Source organism: Metarhizium album, assembly GCF_000804445.1.
Source record: "Metarhizium album ARSEF 1941 chromosome Unknown scaffold_6, whole genome shotgun sequence".
In the NCBI taxonomy this organism is placed as follows: domain Eukaryota; kingdom Fungi; phylum Ascomycota; class Sordariomycetes; order Hypocreales; family Clavicipitaceae; genus Metarhizium; species Metarhizium album.
Genome location: NW_024467580.1, coordinates 16,135 through 34,456, shown reverse-complemented (window position 1 = coordinate 34,456; position 18,322 = coordinate 16,135). Strand labels below are relative to the sequence as shown.

At 53.7% G+C, this 18,322-nt stretch overlaps 7 protein-coding genes across 7 annotated transcripts; 4 read left to right on the top strand and 3 right to left on the bottom strand.

Moving 5' to 3' along the window:
• Nucleotides 1-585: 585 nt before the first annotated feature.
• On the top strand, nucleotides 586-1,920 carry MAM_03139 (2-dehydropantoate 2-reductase; the record flags this gene model as incomplete). Its single annotated transcript, XM_040821938.1, has 1 exon — nucleotides 586-1,920. One exon carries the CDS (start codon nucleotides 586-588, stop codon nucleotides 1,918-1,920), a length of 1,335 nt encoding a protein of 444 aa, XP_040679743.1.
• A 356-nt stretch (nucleotides 1,921-2,276) lies between these two features.
• On the top strand, nucleotides 2,277-2,849 carry MAM_03138 (DNA-binding TFAR19-related protein; the record flags this gene model as incomplete). Its single annotated transcript, XM_040821937.1, has 2 exons — nucleotides 2,277-2,475; nucleotides 2,566-2,849. The coding sequence occupies 2 exons, from the start codon at nucleotides 2,277-2,279 to the stop codon at nucleotides 2,847-2,849; spliced, it is 483 nt and encodes a 160-aa protein (XP_040679742.1).
• Nucleotides 2,850-3,047: 198 nt separating this feature from the next.
• MAM_03137 (ubiquinone biosynthesis protein coq-4) lies at nucleotides 3,048-3,978 on the bottom strand (the record flags this gene model as incomplete). The annotated part of the gene is made up of 2 exons (XM_040821936.1): nucleotides 3,048-3,700; nucleotides 3,759-3,978. The coding sequence occupies 2 exons, from the start codon at nucleotides 3,976-3,978 to the stop codon at nucleotides 3,048-3,050; spliced, it is 873 nt and encodes a 290-aa protein (XP_040679741.1).
• Nucleotides 3,979-5,409: 1,431 nt separating this feature from the next.
• On the top strand, nucleotides 5,410-6,396 carry MAM_03136 (SET domain protein; the record flags this gene model as incomplete). The annotated part of the gene is made up of 1 exon (XM_040821935.1): nucleotides 5,410-6,396. One exon carries the CDS (start codon nucleotides 5,410-5,412, stop codon nucleotides 6,394-6,396), a length of 987 nt encoding a protein of 328 aa, XP_040679740.1.
• Nucleotides 6,397-6,753: 357 nt separating this feature from the next.
• MAM_03135 (RRM domain protein) lies at nucleotides 6,754-7,961 on the bottom strand (the record flags this gene model as incomplete). The annotated part of the gene is made up of 3 exons (XM_040821934.1): nucleotides 6,754-6,878; nucleotides 6,953-7,500; nucleotides 7,570-7,961. 3 exons carry the CDS (start codon nucleotides 7,959-7,961, stop codon nucleotides 6,754-6,756), a joined length of 1,065 nt encoding a protein of 354 aa, XP_040679739.1.
• Nucleotides 7,962-12,459: 4,498 nt separating this feature from the next.
• MAM_03134 (WD repeat protein) lies at nucleotides 12,460-14,724 on the bottom strand (the record flags this gene model as incomplete). Its single annotated transcript, XM_040821933.1, has 5 exons — nucleotides 12,460-12,617; nucleotides 12,696-13,824; nucleotides 13,890-14,218; nucleotides 14,275-14,427; nucleotides 14,523-14,724. The coding sequence occupies 5 exons, from the start codon at nucleotides 14,722-14,724 to the stop codon at nucleotides 12,460-12,462; spliced, it is 1,971 nt and encodes a 656-aa protein (XP_040679738.1).
• Nucleotides 14,725-16,509: 1,785 nt separating this feature from the next.
• On the top strand, nucleotides 16,510-17,064 carry MAM_03133 (uncharacterized protein; the record flags this gene model as incomplete). The annotated part of the gene is made up of 4 exons (XM_040821932.1): nucleotides 16,510-16,598; nucleotides 16,660-16,706; nucleotides 16,759-16,861; nucleotides 16,965-17,064. The coding sequence occupies 4 exons, from the start codon at nucleotides 16,510-16,512 to the stop codon at nucleotides 17,062-17,064; spliced, it is 339 nt and encodes a 112-aa protein (XP_040679737.1).
• Nucleotides 17,065-18,322: the final 1,258 nt, after the last annotated feature.

Below are 18,322 nucleotides of genomic sequence, written 5' to 3'. Positions count from 1 at the left end.
AGTCTGCATAATAAAGTGACTGGTGTGTCTGACAAAGGAGTAGGCGGCAGGGCTCGGTGCGGGTGCGACATTGCAGGAACAAATGTACAATTGGATAGCTCCTCAAGAGTATAAACAGACTCCAAAGCTGGCCGTCTCTGTGCCCCTGCAAGCCATGTGTGACCAGAGGAGGCAAGGAATTAAAGTCCACGATCGTCTTGTGATGGTTTGTGAGAATTTGTGGGGCGACCTCGAGTAGAAACTGCCTGCTCCCAATTGGCCCACGTGAGGGCGATTTTTGAAGACATCTCCCCGTCGTTTCCCGGTCCGGCATATTGGTCGTCTCCTTCACTGCCTCACCATCCTCCAGCCATTGAGTTCAACGCGACATTTGCTGCGAAGCCTGCGATACATCGCCCAGGAGGCCGATAAGACAACTCACACCTCTTCTCCTCTGTTCTGTCGTGTAATTCTCCGGAACATCCGCGACCCCCACACCTCCCTCATCTTTGCGACTTTCGCGAGCTTTTCATAATCGCCTTCAAAGTGGCTGGACCAAGAGATTTGCGCTTATCCGCACGGATATCCCAGACGCACGCATCGTGTATGCGAGTTAGTCCCTGTGTTGGCCGGGTGGCCAGGCGCCGTTACGGCACTGTTGCCTCGAGCACAGGCAGACACCAGTCGCGCGAGCCTGCGCCTCCGAGCAGTCCAGCAGATCCGATACAACGGCCGTGGTCGACCTCATATCAGCTTGATTCGCCGATAGCCAAGCCGCGACCACAACCACAATTTTACGTGCCCTCTGTGCTGCTCCCCAGGGAGGCGGCTAACTCGCCGACTGTACACAAGATTCATATTTTGGGTGACGATGAAAGGTCCAAGTTCATTGCCCACGCCTTATCGAGCGTATACGATTCCGTGGAAATGCTCGGGTGGAGGAGAAGCTCCTCAAAGTACCGCAACATTCAAAAGGCCCGTCCAAGCAACCGCTGGTCAGCACCCAACGTCGAGCCCAACCTCGCCGCCATGCCCAGGGCCATCGCCCAAGACGATGATTCGAAAATTGACCAGCTCGTGGTATCAGGCCGAGGTTACGAAGCTGTAGAGGCTCTGCAGGCGGTGAAGAACCGAATTGACGAAAACACGACAGTATGTTTGATGAATGATGGGCTAGGAGTGCTCGAGGATGTGAGAAAGAGGATCTTTGAGGGAACGACAGATGCAGCACCGAGCTTCTGGCTAGGCCACATGAGCCACCGGCTGGCGTTCAATCGAACATATGACGCGGTGACCCAGCTCAAACACGGCCAGACAAAGTTGACCTTTGCCGAGGCGCCTCGGATGCGCGTCAACGACATGCACAAGGTCGAGTCGCGGCCGAATTTCGTCAAGACACTACAAGAAGCAAAGGACCTTCGCACGACAATGACGCCCTTTGACCAGTGGCTCCGATTCAAGCTGCCTGCAGTCATCTTCGACTCTGTCGTCGAGCCTGTGTGCGTGCTTCTAGAGATGCCATACCAGGGCTTACTGCAGAACCCAGCAGCGCAGCGCATGATGCACAGCTTGCTGTCCGAGATCATCCAAGTTCTTGAGAATATGCCGGAACTGGAAGGGTCAACGGCCATCAGAGACTACGTGCAGAGCAAGGGCGTTCGAAAGTTCATGTACGGCAGGATAATGGGGAAGCAATCACAGCCAAGCCAACTGGTCCGACGGATTGAGCACGGGTTGCCGACAGACGTGGAGTATCTGAATGGCTATTTTCTGCGCCGCGGGCAGAAGCTAGGACTGGATCTGCGTATGAACGTCATGATGCGGGACATGATCAAGGCGAAGCACTCCCAGGCCATCGAGCGACTCAACTCGTACATACCCATGGAGGAGACATCTATACCAAGTCACTCAGCGTTCAGATATAGGACAACGCCACGGTGACGACTGTGTAATGGCTGCATTGTTTTGTCATGTATATATCATTTTCGCATAGCATGGGCGTGTAATCAAGGCGGTATTCCATCTCGGAGCGCGCGAGTCAACTCTGTGCCATGTACGATGTACGACGTAGCGCCGTCAGCACTTGTTGTACAAGGCTAGTGATATTCTGTTGAAAAAAAAGGCCTCGAGACCCAAGAAGCAAACACACTCGGGCCACCTCGGCATTCACCCGGGTCTTGGTTTCTCTTGCGTTCTGTTCAATACTTGCTTCTCCAGCCTCACGTGATGCCCGCCGAAGCCATCTCCGCTGCCCCTCCAGCAGCATCTTGCCCCGCCATCACCTGAGACCTCGAACCATGACGACGGCAAGCGAAATCGCCATGGACGACTCCGAACTCGAACAGGTACCCCAGCTCCCTCCCCCCTCGACTTTGGCCCTCCGCAAGGCCCGTCTAACCAGCGCACGACAGATCCGAAAAGCCCGCCTCGAGCAGCTCAGGGCCGAGTCCGGCGCAAGCGGCGGCGGCCAACCATCCAACGGCGGCCAGGACCAAGGTCAAAAACAGCACGTCTCCCGCCTACTCCCCCCCCCTCCCCCCCATGCACGTTCCCTTGCAACAAGCTGACCCCCGCGTGTCCTGTGAGCCAGACAGCAAGACGACGCTCGGCAACACGTGCTGAACCAGATTCTGCACCCCGAGGCCGCCGACCGCCTAGGCCGCATCAGGCTCGTCAAGGAGCAGCGCGCGACGGATATCGAGAACAGGCTCATCACGCTAGCGCAGACGGGCCAGCTGAGGCAAAAGGTCACGGAGGCGCAGCTGAAGGAGCTCCTGAACGCCATGGCAGATACCAAGGAGGAGGAGAAGATTGTCGTGAGCAGACGGAAGGGCTGGGACGACGACGACGACGACCTGCTCGGCTTGTGAGGCGGCAGTGGATGGCGCGTCATGGAGTGCATTGACCGAGCCGGAACACGGGGCTCAACATTACGATACCAGGTTTTTGTGAATCAATTCAAATATTTGCTGATGCTGGGGGGGGGCTTGCACGGGTCGTTTGCGTAGTCTCCGCCCCGCCCAACTTATAAGTACAAGATGTTCCTGGGATACGCGGGTGCGACGCGCTCATGCGCCCGTGCTCATCTGCTCGAGTCCGCTCAGTCTCTTCTTGTACTGCCTCTCTGCCTTGCGTATGGCCCGCAGATCGGGGGGCTGCTCGATGCCCAGCTCCCGCCTCAGGTCGGCGACGTCCCGGTCCAGCTGCTCCTCCCAGAACACGTTGATGAGCTCCTTGCTTCGGGAGCCGTTGCGGAGCGCCCAGGGCAGGTAGGTGGCCCGGAAGCGCTGCCTCTCGCGCGGCTTCATGGTGGCGGCGGCCAGGATGCTCAGGCCCGGCATGGGCAGCAGCGTGTTGGCCCACTCGAAGGCCTTGAGGGCGACCTCGCCCTCGCGGACGATGGGCAGCCCCGTGATGGAGTGGTAGAAGTCGTGGCACTCGCGGTAGCGCTGCATGACGTATGCGCACTCGGGGTCGTCGATGTAGCGGGTTTCGGAGCGCGTGTCGGGCGACACGCCCTCGCGGTCCAGCCAGCCCACGTATGCGCGGCCGACGGTGTTTTCGGGAAGGGAGCGAAGATGGGACATGGACAGGGTTTTGGATGTGATTCGGGGCCGGAGACGGAGGATGCGGCGGCCCGTTGGGTCGGCGAGCATGGCGTCGCGCAGGCGGTAGATGAAGTACGGTGTTGCCGTGGATTCGCCCACTTGCGCAATGAGGTCTGCGATGTGTTAGATACGAAAGCGCCGGGGGGAGATGACGAGGATCGGAGTCCATACCGGCGCGGTAGGGATTGATTAGTGCCATGGCACTGGATCCGACTGCCATGGCGAGTCGCTCGAGCTTCGTGAGAGGAACATGGCCGGGGTAATTGGGCGGTGGTCGATTCAAGACGGAGAATTGTCTGGACTTGGGTTGCGAGCAGCTGGCGCAGGCAAAGGCACGGACGGCATGCCGAGCGGTTGGGGCCGATTGTGCTCGTCGCAGGGCCAGATGCATTCTATTGTCGAGTTGCGATGCTGGTGATTCTATCAGCCATGTGATTGTGATGCCGTCGGAGCTTGGTCGGAGCTTAGCTTGGTACTTGAAGATGATTCGACTGGACGCTTTCCTTGGCGGTGGGTCCAGGGTTCAACACCACGTCCTTCCCTATGCAATAATGCGAGTCAGCAGCGCACTAGAGCGTGTCGAGGCTCTGTCCTTAAGTGAGCACCAAGTACCCGATGAGAGCTGTTGCCGATTGCTGTCGTGGTCAGGTTTCTGCTGGCTGGACTTATTCGCAACAGGCAACGGGGTGAGCACATTTACCGCTGCCGACTGAGTAGGCAATCTCATATATCACAAGACGCCTGCTGCTCCGGCGATTCGATCTGGTCGTCCACAAGCTCCTTGTAAACAGGGTCAGTCATCTTCATATTTCTCCGACTATGCATCAAATCAACGCCGCTCACGACCTTTGACGGGCAGAAACGATGAGATTCACGCCACAAAATCACCACGACTTTAGCGCCAAAAGTCTACTCTGGTTTGGGGACCGTTTACTTCGATTGACGACTTCTGCTTCAAAACCGTGCGACGGGCTTGGAGATAGAAGGCGCAAGAAGAAAGCACGCCGGGATATCAAGCCGCTTCACGTTTCACCAGAGAAGACATTGAATGCCGTGGTATCGAGTACCAGTCTATCCAATCGTAGCAGTACTAGGCCGCGAAGAGTGAGCTCTTGGTCACGCTGCATAGCCTCTGCATTGCTCGAAAATACTTCCATGTCAAGTAATGGACAGGAGCGGACAAGAAGCTCTCAAAACCCACACAACATCAAGTCCACAGCAGGTTCCGTCGGGCGAAGAAGAAACAAGGATGCGAATTGAGACTTTTCCAAGGTGGTGATTGCGAGTCGTGATTCGTGACGCGGTTCCCCACTTGAACCTCGATCAATCCTCAAAGCGGCTCCGCGAAGCGAGCTTAGCTGAGCCGGCTTCAACGCGGCCTGAAAACCTCACGCCAACAATTTCCAACGTCTTTCTTCATCGGCCTTAGAGCTCGCAGAGCGCGCTCACTCTGAAAGCATGCTGCACTCGTCATGAAACCATGGCCCGCCACGCTCCGAGATTTCTTGCCCCGAAGACACGCCCCTCTACATACTTCAAAAAAGCCAACCCTCGACAAGACCGCTACTCGATACCCGTCACCGTCTCCTAGGAGAGACAAGGGAAAATGGACGAAATCGAGCGCCTGCTCAGGTGGGCCGAGACAAAGGGCGCCAGAATCAACGGCATCGGCCCCAAACCCCTTCCCGGCCGCGGCATAGGCATCGTCGCATCTCGCGCCCTCGAGGTCCTCCTCACACGCACTTGGCCCAGCCACGCAAGCTCCAGGTCCAGCTGACACAAGCCAAAGGCCGGCGAGGACATCCTCACAGTCCCAGTCACCATGCTCCGGACGCTAAACAACACGCCTGCGCCCATCCGCCGCGCCCTCGGGGGCTCGACCGTCCACGCCGTCCTCGCCGCCTCCCTCTGCCTCGAGACGGACGCCGACTTCGCCGTCTGGAGGGCCGTCCTGCCCACGGAAGCCGACATGGAGACCTGCATGCCCCTAAGCTGGCCCGCCGAGCTGCAGCGCCGCCTCCCCCCCCGGGCGAGGTCGCTGCTCGACGAGCAACGGGCCAGGTTCGACGCCGACTGGGCCCCCGTGGCGGCCGCGTACCCGTCCGTCCCCAAGGCCCGCTTCCTCTACTCGTGGCATCTCGTCAACAGCCGGACCTTCTACCACGTCACCAGGGCGACGGAGAGGCTCCCCCCGGCGGACCACATGGTGCTCCAGCCCGTCGCCGACCTGTTCAACCACGCGCCCGACGGGTGCAGCGTGGCCTTTGACGACGCCGCCTTCACCGTGACCACGACGCACGCCGTCCGGCCCGGCGACGAGCTCTTCATCCGGTACGGCCCGCACTCCAACGACGCCCTGCTCGTCGAGTACGGCTTCACGCTGCCGCCGGCCGCGAACCCCTGGGACGAGATCGGCCTGGACGAGTACCTGTGCCCCCTGTTCACGGCGGGGCGGAGGGCCGAGCTGGAGGACGCCGGCTTCTGGGGCGGGTACATGCTCGACGCGCAGACGGCCTGCTACAGGACGCACACGGCGCTGCGGATGCTGTGCTGCCCGCGCGCCCACTGGAGGGATGTGCTCGACGGGCGGAGGGACGAGGACGCGGACCGCGACGCCGTCGACCATGTGCTGCGTCGGGTTCTGCGCAAGTGCGGCGAGCACGTGGCGAGCGAGCTGGCCGAGCTGGAGCGGTGCGCTGCCGCCAACGACACGGCAGCAAGGAGCTTGAGAGAGAGGTGGTTGCAGATGGGCGACTTGGTGACGGCCACCCTGGCCAGGCTGCGACGAGATGCCACGCCTGCCCTGTAGTGCAATGTAGGTGCAGGGACGTCAACGTCAACTCGGCACGACGATTTGCCGTCACGGAAGCGGGCTGCATGTGCAGAGAGAGGAGAGGGTCCTTTGACGAAATGTTGGCTTTTCTTTTTTTTCTGTATTTTCAAGATATCTTCATTAAAACAGACCCATCCAACGCTCTTCGCGCCATTTCCGTAGCAACCTGTCCGTGATTTATCTATAGTACATGTAATGCAGCTAGTTTCGAGGCCGGTTCCCTCCCCTTCCCTTTCCCCCGGGTTTGTCCGTATATTCTTCCCGTTGCTGTACACGGAGCCTTTCACAAGCGACTCAGCGTAATCCTCTGTAGTTTGGACAACCAGCAGCTCTTCACTCTGGTCGAGGACGCTTAGCTCCGTGCGGATTACCCCAATCACCGCCGCCGCCGCCACCACCGGCTTGGTTCTGGCCGAATCCGAAGCCGCCCCCGAAGTTGGGACCCATGCCCTGGAAACCTGCTGAGGTTAACAATGTGTCTCCTGTCTCTTCCATGTTGAGCGTGCTTGTGAGCATTGTTTTGTGCGCATACCTGGCATTCCGCCCCCCATACCCATCATGCCCATGTTGCCGGGCATACCCATTGGCATGCCGCCCATGGGGTTCATCCCCATCATGTTGCCACCACCACGATTGCCTCTCATACCACCAGGCCCGCCTCGCATGCCGCCGCCCATCATGTTGCCGCGGTTGAAGCCAAAGTTGCCACCCATGGGTCCGTTGAACCCTCCACCCATGTTGTTGTTGAATCCCATGTTGCCATTATTGTTGTAGTTGCGGTTGGTGCTGAAGTTGCCCTGGTTCATGTTTCCTCGGTTGCCGAATCCTCCACGGCCGCGGAAGCCTCCGCTGAAGTTGCCACGCTCGTTATACGGACCTGGAGGCGATGCCCTGGGCTGTTCCTTGACCCCTCGCGCCGGGGCATCCTTGGGCAGTGTTTTGAAAGGGTTCACCCCGGGGTTCCAATATGTGGGCAGCAGCTTCTTTTGCCAAGTCTGGCCGCCATCATTCGCCAGCTGATCTATGCACCGCTTCGCCAACGTGGCGGCTTGGCGTGATTGGAACTCGATGTATGCTTGTCTGCAGGACTTGTCAGCGAGGTCGCGCCGGCATCAAAAAGTGGCGCGACACATTGAGCCTTGGCCTTACCCTTTGCTCTTTCCGTTGACCTTGTGCTCACTAAATGTCAGCTCCTTGATCTCGGCCTCGCCATCCGCTTTCCGAAGCCATCCTCGAATATCATCGTCCGTCGTCCACCAGCTCAATTCTGAGATCATGAGGGCCGAAGTGGCTGCTGGATCGACCGGTCGCTCATCCTCCTCGGACTTTCGTTTTGTTCCTTGTTGATGGGTCTGGGGTTGGGCGTGCTCGTCATGGTCCTCGTGGGCGCTCTTGTGGCTGTCCGTTGGTTCATCTCCTCCGTTAGTTTCTTCATGGGCCTGGTAGTCAACCTTGGTCTGCTGAGGTCCATCCTGCTGCTCGGACTGCTGGTCGGTTGCAGTATCCCCGTAAAAGTCAATCTCGAAGTCAGCTTCCGCCATGGTGAAGTCCGCAAACCGAAGAGAGCAGAGCGTTGTCTAATTGCAAGCAGTATGAGTCGACGAGACAGCTGCTGCTTGTGATCCTATAAAATCGAGCGATGAGGTGAGGCCCTTGTTCTTTCAAACTCATGTCTATTAGTCTCGAAATGTATCGATACTACCTCCAAGTCAAGGGAGGCTTAGGTACAAAAACACAGAGACCAAGACCGCCAAAAGAGCAAGAGGCTGCAAAGAAAGAGAGAGAGAGAGAAAGAAGAGAAAGAGAGAGAGAGAAAAGAGAAAGACAGAGATACAAAAGCTCTAGTACGTACAATGTAGTAGAAAATGAATCAAGAACAACATAAGTTCAGAAGACGGACTCTTGCATCATAGTCCCCGGTAGTTTTCATTCATCAACCAAACGAGACCAGGCGAAGCAATGCGTTCCTGGAGTTGTACAGGCAATGCGAACCAACAACCCGTGGGCCAATAAATATCTCCTAGACCTCAGCCGTCTAGTTTCGGATACTTCAGTCTTGCAAGATATATCTCCACAAACGTGGTCCTCTTTCGGTCGTTGATGGTGTCACCGCCAACAGCCGGGGAATCAGTCCTAGCGCGTCGGAGGCGTCGCGCTCGCAACTTTCGGGGAGGGTCAATGGCAGAATAACCGAATCGTCCGACTCGGTCGCTGGGAACACCCTGATGGAAGAGGTGATGGACTGAATCGGATGGCCGATGAAGAAGCGACGCCGGCGACGAAGGAAGAGGCGAAGTTCGGGAGGAAGCCAAACACGAGGTGAGGTGTGCAAAGGTGGCGCACGAGCCACCCCCAGCTGGTGGAAGCTTGCAGGGGCCCGGCGTGGCCGGACCGTCATCGGCGCCGGACCATTATTGTTCCGATGTCATTGCGTATCGCAAAGTCGCGCTGCAAAACGCTGCAGAATACGAGCATCACGGGACACTAAGACCTAAGGCGCAAGCAGATCAAATGTCGGCATGGATATATCATGTTTTTATTCGAACATCCCCTCCGAGAGCAATGATGCAGCTCTCACGCGCTGACCGCTGCTGCGGCAACCTTGCCCGTACCCTATAGGCTACCAGAGCAAAACGTCTGATCAGACCAGGAGTCCTGGCCATCGGGCACTATGCATTCCGAGTACGCACGGTAGTATCCTGCTGGCAACATATTCGTGGGTAGCTTGATGGATCGGTGGACCATGGCGAGATTCGCTCTTAAGCCCGGCCTCTATACTCTCGCGGCATGTTCACCAGTAACCTCAAAGGGGCAGGGAGTAGCCCAAGTGATTTTTAGTCGACTACGCCCACGGTTGAATCTTCACTATCAAGACCCCCATCTCGCTTTTCCGCTTTGCTCTTGTCCATTCTCCAACTGCTACACGAGTTCAAGTCTGGCAGGAACCTCGTTCATAGCCGAGGCCAAAGGGGAGGCCGACTGCACGCTCCAACGCGGCACAACTCCTGCGTATACGTAATCGAGTCGCTCACCTCTCCATCGATTACACTAGATAGTGAATCGACGGCGTTTTCTTCGATTCTCCCCACTCCCTTCGGATAACGAAGTAGCCCTTGATGTGCTTATTGTAAGTCTTCTCGTACCGATTCTTAGTGTGCTGCGCACGTAATTTACACGCCGGTGGAGCTGCCAGATTCCCATGTGATGTTACACGGAAAAGCCTCAACCACATGACTAGCTGCAACGCACAAAGGTTGCAGCTATCACGATAGCCTCATTGGCCACCAGTGGGCTCGGGCACTAAGGCATCAAGACAATAAGGCACAAAGGGCATAGCCCCCTTTGTTGCCTAGCCAGGTTACACACACCAGCACTATCTTGTATATAAAGCCCTCGTTGGTCAGGTCCGTCAGATGGAGGAACCAAGGACCTTTAAGACCATACGATATCATATGTGAATATGAGTCATTTGCTCCAAGCCCTGATCTCACAGCCCAGCCCTTGTTACATGTGACGTGGTCGGCGAGGCCAAGGCGTGAAGATAGTTGCCGCCGTAATATGTGCTTTCATGATGCCTTTCCCGACTCGGTTGGAACTGGACTCGGGTTGTTTGACCGCGACAAGGGCCCTGCAACAGCCAACACTCCTTGGTATCAAAGGTCCTTGGATTCCAAGGTCTAGGCGTCTCCTTGTACGAACCTAGAATTTCTCGTCACAGCTCTTGCGCGCCATTCGCAGCCGAAATATTGTCCCCGGCGCGATTGAAAAAAACTCGGCAAAATCACGAGGCGCCGAACAATTTTTAGATGCTCGCATGTAACGTCCCTAATAGAGCGTAGACTGCAACTCCGTCATTGGAACCAAGGTTAACAAGAAACTTGGAACTGATACAAGAGGGCATTGAAGGCCGAAAAACCAAAAGGCCGTCAAGAAGAACGCATGCGAGTGCCTCCACGCTCAGCACGCCTTGTAGACGTTGGAATCTTCCAAAGATGCTGTCGAACCGCCCGCAAGAGAGTCCTTACCGGACTAGATCATTCCCGGCAACGGCCCGCCATGACAACCGCGATTCTTGTCCCGTCCCGGCGTGGCCGATGCAGCCGGCCCGTCCGCGACCTTCGTAAGGGCCTATGAGCCGGGCTCGATTGCAGGTTGTAATGTTATAATGCGACGTCTGACCGCTCCGCTCCGATCAGCTTAGGGTTCCACTGCCAATGTGAACCGTACCAAGTTCATCTCTTGAAAACCGAGCCGTTGCGAATCCCCTAGTGCCCCTTCTATCTTCGTCACGATCCCGCCTGCGCCACTTTTACCATCAGTCCGGGTGAGCAAATGCAAAGGAAAGCAAAGCGGTGACGGCAACAATAGCGCCCTGTAGCTCGTATGCAGCGGGAGTCCTCGTTTGCACAGATGCAGCAGTTGATGTGGAGATTTCGGGCCAAGACGCGACACCGGATGCAGGTTTCTCTGGTTGCACAACTGACACGGGATAGTCTGGGCCGGAGAATCGTTCGGCTTCGATAACACAAGCCGACGGCTGGCAGCCGATCAAACTGCTAGCTTGTCCAGGTTCAACACCATCCGAGCACCAAGTCGCGGTGTCCTGTCAAGTTGACTGACGGTGCAACTAGATTGACTGTCCGACCTTGTAGGTGGCTGGACAGCATTGGCTCGTTTGGACGGTTTCATGAAGGCCTGTTCTCGTTGGGACGCTCTGTATTGGTGCCTGGATGAGATCCTTCGGAGGGGAGTCTGTTCCTTTTCCAAAGATATATTCCCTTTGTAAATGTGTGGCAAGTTCGTATGCACAGGTACAAATTCTTGCTGAGTAGCATTCATCAGACATAGTCGATGCCTTTGGCGCACCATCCCCGGATCCCTGTGACCCGACGAATGTCTCCTGCTTTCGCTGGCAGTTGTTCTATAGCAGAAACAAGTGCATTACATCACTCCACACGGCATTGAAGCCAAGAGCTGAAAGAAAGAAACCATGAACATTCAAGTCCGAAGAATTATTCAATACACCAGACATACTAAATCGCACAGGGAGAAATATTGGCAGAGAGCTCCATGTGATCAATCCAGATGGGCGTTCTGGATACACAAAGAATAGTACATAACTACAAAATGCTTCGTTTTTCCAGGTCGAGAAGGGAAAAAGTCAAGCACCAACGTCGACGCTGTAGCTCACCGTTTACTTACTTGGCCCCATTCAACTCTTACTGAAACATAACATCGTCAAGATGAGATCTGTCTTTTCTCTCCTTCTCGGCGCCTTACTCGTCAACGGATCGGTGCTGCCCGGGAATGCTGCAACCATCAGGGCAAGGCAAATGGAGTGTATATTCCGGGAGCACGGCACGCTGAAAGTCCAGTGCTTCTACGCAGGGGAAGACATCCCAACGTGAGCAGCCTGTCATGGAAACTATCCCCATTGCTATGCTGACTCACGAGCAAAAGTTCCTTCTTCCGCACCGAGCAGGGGGATTTGTCTGCTGAAGAGCTCCTGCCGTCTTGTGAGTTTGAGCAACTTCCCGACTGTTAGGGATTTATCTTGGTACGTAAATGACCTTGGGCAGTTACGATTGCTGCGTACTAATTCCCGGGGCAAGTATGGCCAGAAATAAGATTCTTTATTGATCTTGGGACCTTTAATTGGGCACAAATGGTACCGTCTGTTGTTGTGAGAGAGGGCTGCATGACAACGTCAACACATACTTTGATGAGTTTAGCAAGCAACACATAGATTCAACAACTAGAATATATGCACCGTTGCTTTGATGATTCCTGTTCTTCAAGTCAGCAAATGTTGGCAAAGTCGAAATCTTCGTCTGCGATTGAGTGGTTTACTATGGTCTCTTGAGCCAGCGCCGAGGTACTGGACAGGCAGACTCTCGTAGCAGAAATACTTGAGCTGGGCCGAAAAGTTTCGGGCGGCTTCAACTCACTACTGACCATCTACAAGAACCTCGACTGCGGGATCAGGGGCATCCAGTGACAAGTGCCTGGATGGATTTGTCCGTGAAAGGATATATGCATTCATACGTAGCTTGAAGTTTGATACACCTCTGGATCAGGCCTCAACATGGAATCCACGCTCCGGCGCATATCAGGCTCTCCCTCATCACCAGAAGACTCGTTGAATGCGTGCACGGTACATGTGCCCCTGGCCATGCTGTACCCATTCCAGGCCGAAGCTTAGACATGCCAGTCAGCATTGCGTCCTGAAGTTTTGTCACACGATCCTTGTCTAGACGAGGAAGAGAGCCACTTACCGACTATCATTGGGGCACTCGGATGCCAACTTGCATCACGCACGCACGTGCCCCAGCCAGTAGGTTCCTCGAAATGAAGTCGTGTATGGCGGTCTATGCGGCGCGTTCCCATTGTCGCCTTCTTCACATGAATCGTACCGGCCAGCGTCGCGTCCATGTTCCAGATGTAGACTTTTCCGTCGGCGCTACCCGAGTACACGTACCGCGAGTTGGTCGCGGAGGGTGGCGAGAAATGGCATCTGATCAAGGTCCGCAAGACCCGGTGGCCCCTGAAGGTTACGACAGAGTTGTCCTGGGGATGGACGTCCCAGTCGTCGTCATCGTACAGCTCTCGCCGATAATCGAAGCCGCTATTGTTGCTGTACTGAGTTGGGTCGGAGTCCCGAAACCGATTGGTAGACATGGCCATTCGTAGATCCCATAATTTCATGCTCTGATCTTTGCCGTTACTCAAAATATATCTTCCGTCGCCCTTGCTATCGATGTATGTTAGGCCCTCAATGTGGCCGACGAATGCGCCGGCTTCTCGCCCGTCTCCCATACTTCTCCGGTCCCACACCTTGATGGTGGCGTCGTCGGAGCCAGAGTAAAGGATGTGTGGTGAGGACTTGTCTGCAAAGCAGACGGCGTTTACATGATCATAGTGGCCATCAACATGGTGTAGGACTTGGCGTGACTCGATGTCATAGACGACAAGCGAGTTCGAGCTCGTGCCAGCGACGAGCTCTCGCCCATCGCCCGAAAACCGAATGGACCATATACCAAACCCTCCGCGATTTCTCCAACCCCACTGGGACGGTCTGCTACGGCCGTCGTCCAATTCCAGGGTATAGGGGTCTCCGGTGTCATTTGGGTCCGTGGGGGCGATGGACACCATGCTCTGGATGGATGTGTATGCCAGCCAGCGATTGTCGGGACTCAGAGACGCATCTGTCAAGGTCCATTGCCCCCAAGGATAGGAAACCGTCTTGTAATGTCTCCAATTGTATGGATTTGACGTGTCATACATGCGAACCTTGAAGTCCTGGCAGCAGGAGTAGAAGAAGTTGCCATCGTCAGAGAACTGCCCAGAGTACACGGGGTCGTCGTAGTGAATGATCTGCTCGACCCTCGTTCCCGGTATCATGGCCTATTACTGACGTCAGCGACGGTTTTGCGACGACCTGTCGGCAGGTGGATAAGTCAACAGCGTACCTGAGTCACCAGGTTTCCATTCCGCCTTCTCTCTTGGCCGTCTCCCAGGCCAAGCTCACGCTCCAGCATGCGCCTAGCAATGTGCTTTCGGACGCGGAGATGATAGTCGTTGGCACCAAAGGCACCAGTACGCATGAGATTAGTCCCCTGTTCACTGGGTACTTTTGGAAACCGATTCGGATCCTTGTGCGGACGTCGTCTGCGGATGCCCCAATGGCTAAGGAAGCCTTCATCATCTGCATTGTCACTGAACATGACATTGGTGAGATCGCGATTACGCAAGAGGGCCATCAGTTGAGTTCTTGTGAGTAGTCCGGACCGCCCGCCTTCTATAATGATGTCAGTGCAAAACTACATCGAAGTAGTGTACAGGGCGAGAGCGTACCTGTAAAGAGAGCCATGATGTGTCGAACCGGGTCATTTAAGCCGCCGTCACCATCATCATCTGCGCTTCCTTCCCCATGTCGTTCCTCATCATCCTCCCCATCGTCATCGCCTCCCACAACAAGCCCAAACTCTACACCTCCGGACAATGCATCTGCAAAAGTAACAGGTCAGCGACCAAAGCTTTCAAAGGGGGCCGCTGTATGATGAAGAGAATAGATGTCACGTTGCTCAATTACCCGCACATACCTTGGAAATCTTGGTCCTCATCATCGTCTTCGTCGGGCTCGTCTCTGTAGTCCGGGTCATCATCATCATCATCATCATCTGCCCAATCATCTAAATCATAGTAACGGCTGGCTGTCTCTCCAGCACTGCCCTCGTCTGCATCAAGTTGCTGCTGAGACGAGCTTGGGGAGTCTGGGTCCTGATCGGAATCATGCAGATCCATAGACAATCCGATTTCCGACAAGGCGGTAGATGCCTTCAATAGCCGGTGCAAGTATTCGATGAGTTAATGAAGTGGCGACGAAAGGCGGATGAGTTGAGCTCTGGCAGGCAGAATTGACAGCGGCAGCTCTGGAGGTCCTGAGGCGGACAAGAGAGAGGATGGTTTACTGTACTGCAGCAGGCGCAACAAACGTGTCTGTGCACAGGTATATTTTCAAGATTGACTAGATTGTTGGAAACCGATGGGGAGTAGGCGGAGCCGGCATCACTGATGATTGCTGATGGAGCGTTCAGATGTCGAGTTCGGTGACCGTGACGCCATTGACGGAAGTTGAACCATAGCAAACCAGACTAGACCATAATTGGAATCTGGATGTGTGGCCTGGTGCACTGGCGGCCATCGGAGATAAGCTGTCGCGGCTCCGAGAGTCCGCGAACCACCAGCAATCAATCTCATTCTCATGTACAGTCTTAAATAAGCGAGGAACTTTGCCACTCAACAGCGCTTTTGAGGCATTGCACAAACGTCATCTAATACACAATTCTAACCCGAAAATATGGCCCAAGCATCCTCGGTAGCTCCTCGAGTTTCTCTGTGAGTGGGTTGCTGTAAAATTACGTCTCAACTTGTCGACACAAGTGCCCTTCAATATCTCGCAGCTAACTCCTGGTATCGCCGGGCAGAATTTTGGAGGCGAATCTCGATAACAAGTGAAAAAATTTGATCAGGATTTTGGGATTCTGATTCTGAGAAGCAATTCTCATTCAGTCACCGCAGTGTGGCTCTTGGCCCGGACTGCAATTTCGGAACGTGTAGTGCAAGTATATCGCAGCCAAGTGCCGCATTTCTTAAAAACCAACATGAGTCTGTTGTATGCTGTACAAACTAGCCGGGATATATTTCAATTGTATTGTAAAATTCAGCCAGTATGCGGACCATTCCCTCTGTGCTTTTAGATTCCCCGTTTTCAATCAACGGCAGAGGAAGCAGTGTGTCGCTTAAGCTCGTACACATATGGACTAATGCGGCTGGAAGCCTGGCATAGCTGAAAAAAAGAATCAAATGAGAAACCTGACATAAAATCAAGGCTTACAAACTACACAATTGTCTTTCCAACAAAGAAAAGCACTGCCCATGGACGGTTTGCTGTGGATCTCAGGCAATAGCGCCTGCATAGTCTCTTCAAGTCCCAAAGCATTGCCAGAATTAAAATCAAGAGGGCAAATACTATTCATTCCGTACACTGGGGCTCGCTCGCGCCCCATCTTTTTGCGCCAATTTTGTGTCCTATTGGTATATAGCCTCGTGTATTTGCCGACGTTGTGAGTAGAGACAGGCTGCAACTAATAGGTGGCACTTACACGAAACAATACTTGGCCATTTTTCAAGAAGACTAAAAGTCAGACGCCCTTCTGCTGTCGGTAACAAGGGAACTATTGAGACTATAGGTGTGGGTAGGTCTATTATTAGACGTTTTTGTTTTCAACAAAGGAAAAACACGACGGATAGAACGGCCCCAGAATAAGCATAACTAGAGCTCTGACCAGCTCTGTGTACGAAAATAGGGACAGATGCTACTCACAGGCATACTAAAGCCAGTTCCCGCATTTTTTCTAGGAGTAAATATTGAGGCATCCCGCTACCATCGCAACTCTAGGGCACAGTGACCGTCTGTGTCTGATTTAATTCTCGCAGCTATTTCAAGATACGAAGCATTTTCATGTGACCTGTGAAACGAAAAAATGAAGGAATACCTTCCTTTCCTCGCTCACTGCTCTCACAGTCATGGCGTCGGCTATGCCTACAAGTCCAGCCAGCGGCGCCGAGCTTCTCTCCCGTGACAGGACAAATCCTGCGAGCGGATGCTACCTATTGTGAGAGCTCTCAGTTCTAGACGAAGACGAATGTCCACAGCAGAAAGCTGATGGCCTCCAGTCACGTTGACGAATGCTGTCTCCCTCTTGTCTGCATCTGTGCCGAGGGTAAGTCTTTTTCGTGAAACGTACTTTAGCATCCACACTGACGAAACAGTAGGGAGGCTCTACGAGTTCAACCCGAAAAGCTGGAGCGCTGGCGGCAATGGGTGCGACCCCCCATGGGGCTACATCGCCGAGTCCTGGTCCTCGCATCCAAAGTGGTGCAGCCGCCCGAGCGAGCCTAGGTTGAAAATACTATGATGAGAGTGGGATGGGTTTGTTAGTGCTATTCTTGTCAAGTCGAAGGTGCTGAACTACGATTAGGCTGGAAATCGAGGGCGGCCATGTTATACACCAAAACTATGCCGTCACAAATACTCCTTTTGCAGAAATGTACGCGACCAAGTCCATGATGCTTTACTAGCTCAAATTTAATGTAGACTGTCTTGTTGAACGACTCACGTAAAACCGTCAGCCTGAAGCGTCTAATGCGGAACTTGCCCGGGATATAGTACGCTCTGCCCGACTCTTTGGGTACGCCATGCAGCAATGGCCCAAAAGGTGAAAACTACTCCCTGCGAATACCAGTGTAGTGTAGTGAAAAGGCCTTAACCATATAGTTTGCTGAAATGCATTAAGGTCGCAGCTCTTGCAATGCCATTATATGGTGCATAAGGGTCTAATTATCTAGGCGTAAAGGCTTTCCTCTCAATGCCTTGACCACGTAGGCCAAGTTGTACAGTCAAGCATCTTCTTGTATAGATAGCTCTTATTAGTCAAGTCCTTTAGATCAAGAAACTAAAAGCCTTAGACTTTATAGTACTGCTTCAAATTGAGTGCATAACCCCTCTTAGTCCTTGTATTCCTATCGTGAGCAAGCCCTTATTACATGACACCTGCTCTTACTGTACGCTCTAGGGGCAGTTATGATTCTTTTTGAAGCCTGTAAGCCCTAGTTGTGCAGTTAAGCCTCCCAACTTGATGATGGATTAAAGCCGTCGAGACTATGATGTATGTGATGTACATAATTTGTGACACCCAAAACAGGAGACAACGGCCTGACACATGCTGGATTTATATGTCCTGTCTTTGGGGTCGTAAAATAGAAGTCAAACAGTCACCTAGATACTAGGTTCTGTGTGACGATGCAGAAAGGCAATGACCTGGACTGCCGTAGGCTCCTAAACACTGGGAGGACAAGTTGTATCACATGCCGACGAGATCAGGCCGATGACTAATAAGGACACCTTGCCGGGAGTCCGGGAGTCCGGGACTCAAGGCCCGGCATTCGGGGAACACGCTAGTCATGGCATAAATTCGGCCGCGGTGTTGCCGAGTTAAGCCACGCAGAGGACGGGCCACGGCACGGCCCCTACATGTAATTAGTCAGCTCGTCTATCGACACAAGACTTTATTCCGAGAAATAAGTAACGTGCCGCCTTATAACATCGTCAGCCCCTTATTTTTGTTATACCTATAATAACGCAATTAATATATAAGCCTTTTTTTTAACTATTAATAACTCTATTAAATTAAGCTCTTTTAACTGTAAATTTATATTATAGTACTTACTAATATTACTTATAAGAATAAAATTAAAGCTACTATTAAAGATATTTATTTTAGCCTCTTAAATATTAGCAGTAAATACTACTTACTATAAAAAATATATATAAAAACAA